Source organism: Rhinopithecus roxellana, chromosome 8 (genome assembly GCF_007565055.1).
Source record: "Rhinopithecus roxellana isolate Shanxi Qingling chromosome 8, ASM756505v1, whole genome shotgun sequence".
NCBI classification, from domain to species: Eukaryota; Metazoa; Chordata; class Mammalia; order Primates; family Cercopithecidae; genus Rhinopithecus; species Rhinopithecus roxellana.
Window position 1 is genome coordinate 73,306,068 of NC_044556.1, and position 12,531 is coordinate 73,318,598.

Below are 12,531 nucleotides of genomic sequence, written 5' to 3' on the forward strand. Positions count from 1 at the left end.
TAATCAGAAACCTAGATGTGACTTTTGCAGAGGGACCCACGAGACACAGAATGAGTCATGTTTTGAGGGGATAGAAGAAAATGGAAAGGGACATTGTAGGGAAAAATTGCTATCAGAGAGAAGCAAAACTTGGGTTGATGGAATGTGAGATTCTTGGGTCCTAATTGTTATGGGCTAAGGAGTAGGGCTTGTGGGGTTAAAAGCAGAGAGGAGTAATGTGAGATGGGAAGTTCCCAAAGGCAAACCTGGATGGCCTCACAACTTTGCTAGCCTGGCTTCTCGCCCCGTTGCTTCTGGGGTCCAGGCCCGTGGAAGCCTCTGGGAACTGTCTCGCAGACCTACCTTGCTGCTTTTCCTGGACATCCACCCCCTGCCTGTGTGGCCATATGAGGGGCTGTAGTCATTGCCACTATCAGGACCTGTAGAGGTCCCTGGCATACTAACCAACTTTCTGCACTCAGGTCCAGGGGACATCCCTCTTTCTGGAGATGTCCATAGTGGAGTTGAGGTTGCCTTTCCAACGGGGTGGAGTGAAGCAGAAGAAGGGAGTTTCCTGAAACCAACTCTGAAATTTTCAGTGGTTGCCGAGTGATTGCTATGTTCCTTCAATCAGAACAGCACCAGTATGCTAGGGAGGTAAAAAAAAAAAAAAAAAAAAAAAAAAAAAAAAAGAAGAACAGCACAGGTAGTTTTGGAGTCAGACAAGGTGGGACAAGAGTCTGTGCTTCATCCCTTGCTAACTTTATGGGCTTGGACACATTTCTTAACTTATCACTTTCCTAATCTGCAAAATGGGGATACCTACCGTTTGTAAATGTAGTATAGCTACCTCCGAGATTTTGGAAGGATGGACTAAGATAATATATGCACATTGCTCAGGACTGAGCCTGGTGCAGTGTAATTTTTGAGTGTGTAGCATATATCATCTTTATAATCAGCTTCAGAGAGTGATTTCTGAATTTAGTTAGGATGGAAATAACAGCTGTACTGAGTTAAGGCTTTGGTCAAAATTTCACTTCGTGATAAGGAAAAAGACAAAGCTGAAAGTACCTTACATATGGCTGTCCTCCCACCCAGTGCCTGCAATAGGTGCTGACTTTTGATCTTCATTGCCAATATGCATTGACATAGAAATGCTGAGGCTTTTGAACTGCAGTCGGTTCTAATGGAGGCCTGGCTGACCATAGGCCTTGAGGATCCCCTTCTCTCTGTCCATATTGCTGGAAAAAGTGTTTCTCCAGGACAGTATCTGGTGAATGTCTTATTTTTCTCTTGCTTTCTTTGTCTACTTGCTGAGAGTGGCTTTAACTTCTGGGCTGATGTGCTGGAATAGGGAAGAATTCTAATAGCATGTTAGAACAAGAAGAAACTTTATTATTCCATTCAACCCTTCCTTTTCACCAATAAGAAAGTGGAAGTGGAGGAAATGTATTTTCTTGAAGGCAGCTAGATTTTTTTTTTTTTCTTTTGGCCCTGGCTGGTGGCCATAACCCGACCGTAGCTTCTTAGATGAACCCAGACAGCCCTCTGGCTTTGTCATGGGAGGGAGCTGGGCCATACATAATCAGAGCCTGTTTTCCTGTTTTCCCCCAGAATTAGCTCTGTGTTTTGCAAAGGCTCAGAGTTTTTACTTGGGTGTGCCCTCCTTTTCCTCCCATCTCCACCGTGATTCAGGCCCCTGCTGGCTCTTGCCCTCTTGCTCCTTTGCCCTCCCCTGGCTCTCTGGGAGAGTTCATCTTCTAGCCAGACTGCTGAGCTTCTAGAAAGCTCTAGGATAAGGGAGAAGGCCTAGCCTTTCCAGCTGGAGAGCAAGCAGGAGGCCAAACTGGCTGGAGGCCTGACAGGCTGAATTGATAATAGTACTGTGTCTCTGAGGTAACACAGCCAGAAGAATGCCGGCCAAATGACCCCAGAGAGGGAGGCAGCTGCAGCAGAGAGCTGCCATCGCTGGGAGAGACAGGGGCACATCACACATGAGAGAGGAAGAGCCTCACACTGAGAATCACACATGCACACGATGCTTACAAATATGTGCACCCTACGTATAAGCATACAAGAATAAATCAGAAAGGGAAACTGAGGCCCAGAGGGAAAGGATAAATTAACAGCTTGTCTTCGTGTGGGCTTCTGCCATAAATTGCTCTATTTCAGGCTTCTGTCCTGCTAGCTCGTTGACAGGCAGAGCTACTTAAAATACCTGTCTCGCCTGTTGGCTTAGCCTGTCTCCAAGGATTGAGATAAATTCCTCCTTTAGCTATGTTACTGTGATAAGCAGCACGTAGTTTGTAAGCCTATGATGCCATCTGATCCTGCCATCAGTGCCTGCACACATGGAAGGAAGGAGAAGAAGGCATGGGTGCCCCAGATTATCCCCATGAAGACTGAGGGAGGAGCAGGGCAATAAACCCTGGGCATTTTTAGTTGGTTTTGTTTTATAATACTATCTGCTTTCCTGAATATAAAAATTAATACGTATCCAAGGTGTAAAAGTTTAAACAGACCCGGTGTAAGTGGCTCACGCCTGTAATCTCAGCACTTTGGGAGGCCGGGGTGGGTGGATCATTTGAGGTCAGGAGTTTGAGACCAGCCTGGCCAACATGGTGAAATCCTGTCTCTACTAAAAATACAAAAATTAGCTGGGCATAGTGGCTTATGCCTGTAATCCTAGCTACTCGGGAGGCTGAGGTGGGAAAATCGTTTGAGCCTGGGAGGCAGAGGGTTGCAGTGAGCAGAGATCGTGGCACTGCACCCCAGAGTCTGGGCGAGAGAGTGAGACCCTGTCTCAAACAAACAAACAAACAAAAAGTTTAAACATAATAAAAAATAGCAGAGAAGGAAAAAACAAGTTATCTATGATTCCACTACCCAGAGATATCAGGTTGAACTGTATGCAGTTGCCATTTTTGTAGGTCAAAATGGGTGAATATCAGCAATTTCATGTTTTCACTTAATATATTGGTGTATTTCCTTCCACATACTTTACATTCCTTTAAATGGAAATATATACATATATATATTCACACACACACATATATATTTGAGATTATAATGTATATGCAAGTATATGCCCAGTTTTTTTTCATAAAACATAATATAATCATTTCTCCATGCAATTAAATTTTTTTCTCTAAACAGTGTTTTTAATAGTTACATAATGTCCTGTCGTTTGGGAGTATCAAGGACATTTCCGCAGTCTCCAGCTACTTGTCCCATGGGCCAGGGAAAGAAAGAGACTTGTTTCTGGCACTCTCTTGACCAGGGAAGGGCTGGACCAGCTCCCAGCAGAGCTGGGGAGAAAGCTCTGGTGACAGGCGGCCGGAAGGCAGCTGGCCCTTGTCTCTCCTCAGGACATGTGCTGAGTGCAGGCAGAGGACAGGAGTGGAAAAGTTTGTTCCTGAGAGGCTGGGAAGAGTATAAAGAAGGGCATGCTCCCTGCCAGGGACCAAAATAGGGGTCTGGAGGGGAGTCAGGCTCTAGCAAGGGCCTTCTCTTGCCCAGAAAGGATTATTTTAAGTGCTCAGGTATTTCAGCCAGCGACAGGTCTCCAGTTTCTGTGGTAACTGAGCTGAGTCAGCTGGAGAAGCCCCGTTTCTTCCCAAAGTGCTCTCTCTGCTTTAGCCTTCCCCATGATAAGCTTCAAGGTCAGACCAAGCCCTTCTTGGGGCTCGCTGCATGAGACAGAGACTGCTACCCTTTAGCATACTTCCCCACATCTTTGCCACTCAACTAGTTTCGAGTGGAAGTGAGAGGATGAAAGAAGGGAGAAAGAAAGAAAGGAGAGGAGGGACCCTTTCTGATGCTGACGGTGGGAATCAGTCAATAGCAAAGCCATGTTGCCTCTTTGTGCCTCAGCATTCTCCTCTGTAAATGGGGCTAATACTACTTCTCACATAGGGTTATTGTGAGATGTAAGTAGGCTATTGCATTGAAACTACCAACGACTCCTTTGCACATGGTTGTACTCCACTTACTATTGATGCTTTATTACCTACTCACTCTTCCACCCCTCCCTTCAAACTCCCGAATTGCAGGAAGGGAGTGCCTAGTAATAATGCTAGTAATAATGCTAATGCAAATCGTTGGCCTTTACTGAAAATTTGTTATTCATTTATTCAAGAGGAATTTAGTGAGGGTCTATTATGTGCTGGGTATTTTTCTAAGCACTGGGAATACAGCAGTGAAGGATTGCAAATTCCTGCCCTCATGGAGTATACATTCTAGAAGGGGGAGGCAGACAATATACAAATAAATAAATTGACAGTAAGTATACAATGTATCAAGTGTAGATATGTACTGTAAAAAAAATATAGCAGGGCAAGGGAATGCATAGTGAGTGCTGGGAGGTGGGGCAATGGGTGCTACTTCATTTTATTTCATTATTATTTTCTTGAGACAGAGTCTCGCTCTGTCGCCTAGGCTGGAGTGCAGTGGCAGAATCTTGGCTCACTGCAACCTCTGCCTCCTGGATTCAAGCGATTCTCTTGCCTCAGCCTCCCGAGTAGCTGGGACTACAGGCACCTGCCACCACACCTGGCTAATTTTTGTATTTTTAGTAGAAACGGGATTTCACCACTTTTCCCAGGCTGGTCTCGAACTCCTGACCTTGTGATCTGCCTGCCTTGGCCTCCCAAAGTGCTGGGATTACAGGTGTGAGCCACAGCACCCCGCCAAGCTACTTTTTAAAGGGCTTACGTGCCAGCTGTTATTTGAGCCTTAAACACCCAAAGAATGAATGTTTAATAAAGCATGTTTGGACATGCCAAGGGCACCTCCAAGCACTAGGAAGGGTGATCGTTTTCTTCATTTGCAGAGTGGGTGAGAGCTGGAAAGTGGAGTGGTAAGCAGAGGCCCAGGGAACCAAGACACCTGGCTCCCCTCTTTGCTCTCCCCTGTTGCAGGCAGTGCCAGCTTTGGAGAGGGAAGATGGGTGTTGGGCAGGGAGGTTCTATCACTCAAGGCATAGGCCCCACATATCCACTCAGACTCTGGGTTGGTCCTTTGTTCTGGTGAGTGGAGGCTTAGAGGAAAGCAGAGGTACAGGGTGTGTGGAGGGACAGTTTTCCCTACCCAGAAGGACCCGCAGGTCCAGGAGGTTCTTGTCCAAGCCTTGCATCTACTTGTTGGCAAATTTGGAGCCTTGTAGATAGTATTGTTTAAGCTACACACAGGGTTTGGGATCATGGTTACTCAGAGAAAACAGATTTTATGTGTGTTTTATGGGGGAGCTGAGAAAAGGTCACGTTATCTGTGTGTGTGTGTGCGTGTGCATGTGCATGTGTGTGCGTGTGTGTGTGTGTATGTGTATATGTATGCACATAGGCACAAGCTAAAAGAACAAGGGATATGTCAACTCTCTGGCCATGCTGTTTTTCTTGGTGATCCTTGCTCTGCCATGAAACCCATGGGTTTCAGTTCTGGCTCCTGTCTCATTCCAAGAGATAAGCATAGGCCAGGTTATTGGGGACCTCCCCAGTGAGGCTGATTGGTCCCCTGTAGGTAGGGAATACCAAACCTGAGAAAGATCCTCAAGCCCAGATGTCACTGCTGGAGAGCCTTAGAGATCATTTGAATGTCACTAGAATTTTGGCTCCCTGAGGGCAGGACCTTTGTTTAGTTCCCTAGTATAACTCCTGAGCCCAGAGTAGAGTCTGGCACATAGTATATGCTAAATAAGCATTTGTTGGGTAAATGAAAAGCTCTAGCTCAATCCCCACTTAATTTACAGAGGAGAAAGTTAAGCCTAGGAAATAGAGGTGACAGAGCTAGGACTGTAGATCCACATTTCCTTGTCTTCTTTTGGAGTCCTCTCTCTCTGACTCTCAAAACCCCAGAATTTTCCAGGCTGCCAGGATTAAATGAGGTGAGCTATTAAACTTTCCAGCCTGTGCCTAGTATGTAGTCGGTGCTCAATTAGTATGAATTTCTCCCCCGCACCCCCTTTTTTTTTCCTGCCCTTGGCACTTTCCTCAAGTTTCTCTGCAAGGCAATGTCATGTACTCAAGTATTTTTTCCCACCTTGTACCTCTTCTCCATTCACACATCTATTCACCATTCACTTGCTGTGTGTTAGGAGGGACACAAAGGTATTCAGAGATGACCAATTAAAAGATGATCAATAGCCCTGTTTTAAGAGATTAATCCTTCAAAGTGTATTAATAAAACTAGCGATTCCTAAGGGCAGGATTTCCACAGAGGGGATATGCTGGGATCTCAGGACGCAAGGGGGAATTCTATTAGGACCCCACCTCTGAGTGTCTGCTGTCTTCCTCTCCCACAGTGGCAGATGAAATGCTGCAAGTGTGACTCCAGGCAGCCTCACAACTACTACAGTCACCGAGTAGAGAATGTGGCTTCATCCTCCGGCCCCATGCGCTGGTGGCAGTCACAGAATGGTGAGCATTTGCCATCTACAGGGACTCAAACTGTGCAGCCTCCACAGGATGAGGTGGATGGAAGGTGCCCTGTAACCCTTTGGGTTTCCCAGGCATTTCTTGTGGTGATGTGACATGGGTGATTGACAAGAAGAACCTTTCTGCCTCATATTTGAGGTCCGTTGGATGTTATGGTAGAAGAATTTGTTGGAGGTGAAGGAAAGGGTATGAGGAGAGAGGAATGTCTTTATTTCCCTCCACTCAGTCTCAGGGGGTGGGCTTGCAGAATTAAGCTTTGGGAACAAGTCTGTGTGGAACAGACGAGTTGAAGCCCTCCAAAGTATTGAAGACATCAGGTGATGGTGGGAAGGAAACTTAGCCAAAAACAGATAGGATCTTGAATAGATAACATAAGCAGAAACATACCACTTCCCACTCCTCTCCAAGAGGGAGTTTGGAAAATCAAGGTTAGAGAGTTTCTGACTTCCTAGAGCTAGTTTAGTCCAGGGCTTCCTTCAGGGCTGGGGAAGTGGAAAGTCTCTGGCTGACAGTTTCTACTTTTTGTCCTTCCAGATGTGAACCCTGTCTCTCTGCAGCTGGACCTGGACAGGAGATTCCAGCTTCAGGAAGTCATGATGGAGTTCCAGGTGTGCCTCCTGGGGGTGGCAGCGGATAGGAGAGGGGCTCCTGGACCATGTGGGCATGGAGCCATGGAGGAGCACAGTGTCCTTGTCTCTCTGGGCTGAGGCAACACTCACCATGAGCCTATATCATGGTGACAGCAAAGGACTTGCTCCTGGGTGAACAGTGGCACCTCTAGGCTCCCTGTCTTGGCCGTGCAGTGGTTGCATATCCTCTTCCTCTCTCATTCTCCACCCTCAACCCATCTAATTAATTCATGTCTGCCAAGTACCAATTCTACTGGTCCCAGTTGCTTATTGTACATTTGTGTATTCTTGGTATACTCTGTTTTAATAACTTTGCATATTAGATTGAGTTTAACAAGCAGCCAAGAACTTGCCTATCCAACTAACTGACGGATGTTCCTTTGGAACAGCTCTCTTGGTGGGCAATCTACTCATTCAGTGCCATTACTTCTCAAAGCACTTTCAGATTCTGCCTTTAGAACAGCCTTCTAGATACTTCTTTTGGAGGAAACATTTTCATTTAATTGCCATAGGTCAATTTTTTCTTTTCAGAAATGATTTGGTTTTATTCTTTCTACAGAAATAGTCAGATATTCAATGATCAAATTTGGTTAATAAGATTAAATGATTAGGAAGGGAGATATAACTTTCAGGAGTCAAAATGAGCTTGGTATAAAAAGTAATAGGACCTAATTTCTTACATGACTGAAGAAGTTGGCTCTAAGAGCCTCGCCCCATCTAAAGGTCAAAGGTATTTTGAGAAATGCAAGTATCGTTTGAATAAATGCCCAGTCTCTAAAGGTGGCAACTTTGAAGGGCAGCATATTCATTTGGATGGATAGTGTTAAATAGTCTCCTCACTTTATCATCACTCACCTGTTCATTTATTTGTCAATTATTTGTGAGCACTTACTGAACACTGATTACACGGCAGGCTTCGTGTCAGATGTTAGGGATATAAAGATGAATAAAACCAAATCACAATCTTCAAGCAGCTTTCACCATATGTGGGGAAGTCAGTAATGAGAGAGTGCAATGTGTGCACAATATTGGTAAGAAGAGGTGCTGGGAGCCCAGGACGGGCCTCTCACATGGTCTGTCTTGGGAGGGCTTGTCAGGGAGTACACCCAGGGGAAGATGAACTTTCATGGAACAGTAATGGCCAGGTGAAGGGCAATGTTTATTCCAAGCAAACAGAACCATAAACACAAAGACCAGGAGGCAGGCGGCAAGAAGGTGAGGTATATGATTGGGGATGGGGGCAAGGGAATGCACACAGGGCCTGGAGGGTAAAATGTGCTTGGTGGCAAGAGGTGGGGATGTGGAGGGCTGAAGACTGCTGCGAGATGAGTTTCCAGGTATACACAGAGGGAGGGGAGCAGACTGAAGATTCACCATTCATTCAACAAATGTGTGCTAAACACCGATGTGCTGGATGTTGGGGGTCCACCTGTGAACCACAGACAATAGGGGCTACAGCCTGGTATACTGAGTCTCAACCAGGGGCACTATTCTGCCCTCCCCTCTCCCGCAGAGGATAGCTGACAATTTCTGGAGACATTTTTGGTTGTTGTAACTACGGGTATGTAATGATATCTGGTGGGTAGAAATCAGGGATGCTGTTCACCAGGCTGCAGTGCACAGGACAGCTCCTAGGACTAAGATTTCCCCAACTCAGTGCTTAAACAGTGAGAATGGTTGAGAAATCCTGGTCTCATGGGAAAAGAATAAAAAGCAAGAAAACAACAAGTAAATAATTGGACATCGTGGTGACGTTTCTGAAGGAAACAAGATGCTGAAATAGAAAATAATGGGGCAGGGTGGGGTGGGCCAGCCATGAGTAGGAGAACACACTTCAGTCAGGTATCAAAAGATCTGTACCAGGAAATGACATTTAAGCTGAGAACAAAAGATGAGAGGGAACCTACCAGCAGGAGGAGCATCCCAAGTAGGAAGACTGGACAAAGGCTCTGAGGAGGGACTGAGCTTGGTTTGGGGCTTGAAGAGAGGAGGTGGCCTGAGAGGAGGCAGGGCCCGGGGAGCCTGGGGCCTCTTCACTCATAGTCAGAAGTTCAGCTTTCATTCCAGAATAGTATTGGAGGATTTTTAGCAGAGGATTGACAAGGCCCATTTTATGTTTTAAGAAGATGGCCAGCCTGGCCAACATGGCAAAACCCTGTCTCTGCTAAAAATATGAAGATTAGCTCGGCATGGTGGGTCACACCTGTAATCTCAGCACTTTGGGAGGCCGAGGCGGGTGGATCACTTGAGGTCAGGAGTTCGAGACCAGCCTGGCCAACATAACGAAACCCTGTCTCTACTAAAAATACAAAAATTAGCAGGGCATGGAGGTGTACACCTGTAATTCCAGCTACTCAGGAGGCTGAGACAGGAGAATCGCTGGAACCCGGGAGGTGGAGGTTGCAGTGAGCCGAGATTGCACCACTGCACTCCAGCCTGAGTGATGGAGTGAGACTCTGTCTCAAAAAGAAAAAAGAAAAAAGAAGATATGACTGAGTAAGAGTGAACGTGGAGAAAGGGGAAATCAGATGAAGCTTACTAGGGAGATCAGGCAGGAGGGAACCCTGAAGCTGGAGAGACAGGCCTGCGCCTGGTTCAGTATCTGCTTTGGAAGCTGAGTTTATAGACCTGCAGTTCCAGGAAGTTGTTCAAGCTGGGAGCTGTCAGCATAAAGACCACATTTAAAGCCACCCAAAATGGATGAAATCATTTTGTAGGAAGGAGCAGGGACTCAATATGTCATGCTAAGGTGCTCAGATTATATCATGAGATCAATGCAGACTGATTGAAACTCTCAAAGATCAGATAATCACCCAGGAAGAGCTCTCTGGTGAGTGGGGAACGTGGTTTGGAGGGCCAGGACAGAGGAGGCTGGACATGAGCTCCAGGAGGGGAGAGAGAGAGAAAGAGAAAACGGTGAGCTGTGGGAAGTGTAGGAGCAGGGGAACGTCTAGCCTGAAAGCCTGGTAAGCTGAGCTAGGGATCACTCCTTCTGGAAGGCAGATCCTGGGGAGAAACTTCTGTGGCCTGTGGTATGCCAGGAGATTTGGACCTGGACGCTCCTGAGCCCACTTGCTCCCGCTGGGCTCCCTTTCTCCCCAGTTCACTGGAGGAGCCTGTCACTCTGCTTGTGTCTCCATGGGGCACAGCCCCAGCGCCTCCTCTCTGCACACTGCCGCTGTCTCCGCAGGGGCCCATGCCCGCCGGCATGCTGATTGAGCGCTCCTCAGACTTCGGTAACACCTGGCGAGTGTACCAGTACCTGGCTGCTGACTGCACCTCCACCTTCCCTCGGGTCCGCCAGGGCCGGCCTCAGAGCTGGCAGGATGTTCGGTGCCAGTTCCTGCCCCAGAGGCCTAATGCACGCCTAAATGGGGGGAAGGTAGGTAGAGGGAATCCTGAAAACTAGGCCTGGGGAGAAGTCCCTGATGTCCCACTGTTCACACAGCCACACGGACTCTTGAGAAGGAATGGAAACATCCTTGCCAGCTCCCCTTGCTGACTTTCCTGAATTCCCCCCGGTAATGACCCCTGTGGCCACCCTCAAAACATTTGTTGCTTATACTCTTTCTGAGGATGGATATTTCAGAAAGACCTTGGGGCCACCACATTACTCACCCCTGCTCTCTTATTCACCCCTGCCCTCTTCCACAGCCCCCTCCCCCGTGTCTCATTGTCTCATCCCTCTAGTGGGAAGATGAAATCGACCCTACTTTGGTGTGAGGATTTTGGGATGGCTAGTTAGATGCAAGAGCAAATTACACAAATTTCATTTCACCTTGGTAGGGTTTAACACAAAAATAAACATTTTCAGTTTATTCCATCCATCTAACCCAGTCTTAGCCCTTGGAGGGAATTCTGGTATAACCCAGAGCCCGAATTCTCCTGAGCTTAAACCCTGAGCTAGAAATAAGAACCTGCCTGAAGAAACACTCAGAATGTTTCTCCTTAAGTCCTCCCGACATGATCAAATTCTTTCATAACTGCTTTTCCCCATCCCCTGGCAGAGGAGGCTGTAGTTTCTCTTCTCCTTTCCCTGGCCGAGACACAAGTGAGCCCTCAGAGCTGCTCTCATGTGGACCAACGCTCAGAGTGGGGCCCTCTTTGTGGGCCATGCATCTCTTCCTTGGGGTTTAGCAGTTCCTCCTTGGTTATACCCTTACCCAAATCTATGTTAACCACATTCTTCACACAGCAGATCAGAACGCAGGACTGTTTCCTAACTTGTGGAGGGCTGATGTGAAAACTCTTCCTGGGATATGTAGATGATGAATGGTTTTTTTTTTTTTTTTTTTTTTTTAAATCAAAAGCACAGTTGAAATTGGGATTGTCCAGAGTGCTGTGGTCACCCACATTCATGCATCCTCAGATTTTAGATTTCTCACTCATCCTGAGTCATGAGAAAATTAGTATCTCCTAAACCCTCATATGTAGATGATACATCTTACCACACTTTTTGACCCAGGGAACTCAAGAAATTCTTAGGATACTTATATTTTCAACTGCGGGGGAGGGGGGTACACACACACACACACACACACACACACACACACACACACACACATTTATGGCCCAGTGATCATCTTGCTCCCCCAGAGCAGCTGACAACCTCATAGCCATGGTCTGTCTCAGGTTCCAGGTAACAAGGACTTCAAATGTGAGGCATATAATGGAAAGGAAGGTTTCTTCTGAGCTCGAGGCACACTATTTGTCTCTTCTTAAGTGCTTCTCTTTCCCTTCCCTCTGTAGGTCCAACTTAACCTTATGGATTTAGCATCTGGGATTCCAGCAACTCAAAGTAAAAAAATTCAAGGTCAGTGTGGCCCCTCCTCTTGTCCATGGAAATATGAGTGGGAAAGGAAACAGAGTTGGAACCTAGGTCATGGAAATTTCCTGGTTTTTCATGTTTTTGTCAACGTGGTTGGGGATTTAATACTTGCCCTGCTTGCCCAATAGGGACATTGTCTGTGGGATGCTATGGGATGGTTGAGGTCTGGAGAGGATGGCCCATGGTATCACATATGAAGGAGACTCTATGTACCTCTAACTTCCTTTCTTTATTTTCCATTCTCCAACCCCTCCCTCCTTGCTGTTTGGTCCTCTCAGAGCTGGGGGAGATCACAAACTTGAGAGTCAACTTCACCAGGCTGGCCCCAGTGCCCCAAAGGGGCTACCACCCTCCCAGCGCCTACTATGCCGTGTCTCAGCTCCGTCTGCAGGGGAGCTGCTTCTGTCACGGCCATGCTGATCGCTGCGCCCCCAAGCCTGGGGCCTCTGCTGGCCCCTCCACCGCCGTGCAGGTGACAGCCTAGGGTGGGAAGGGGAGTGGAAGGGGGCAGGACCAGGGCAGACTACGGACATTCTTGGGGCTCCTGTAAAGCAGGAAGGGCACTAAATCTAAAACTTGGGTACTTAATACTTCAGCAGCAACAACAAAAAATCTAAGTGGTTTTCGTTCCAAAAATCAGAATCGTTTAGATAGAATCCCTATG

The 12,531-nt window shown here is 47.0% G+C and overlaps 1 protein-coding gene across 1 annotated transcript in view; it reads left to right on the forward strand.

Moving 5' to 3' along the window:
• The window catches only part of LAMB3 (laminin subunit beta 3), a 39,643-nt gene that overhangs the window by 7,796 nt on the left and 19,316 nt on the right, over positions 1 to 12,531 (forward strand). Inside the window, exons 4-8 of the mRNA XM_010365614.2 lie at positions 6,278 to 6,392; positions 6,945 to 7,018; positions 10,230 to 10,421; positions 11,789 to 11,852; positions 12,146 to 12,339. Coding sequence (XP_010363916.2) covers positions 6,278 to 6,392; positions 6,945 to 7,018; positions 10,230 to 10,421; positions 11,789 to 11,852; positions 12,146 to 12,339 — 639 coding nt within the window. The remainder of the gene's footprint in view (positions 1 to 6,277; positions 6,393 to 6,944; positions 7,019 to 10,229; positions 10,422 to 11,788; positions 11,853 to 12,145; positions 12,340 to 12,531) is intronic.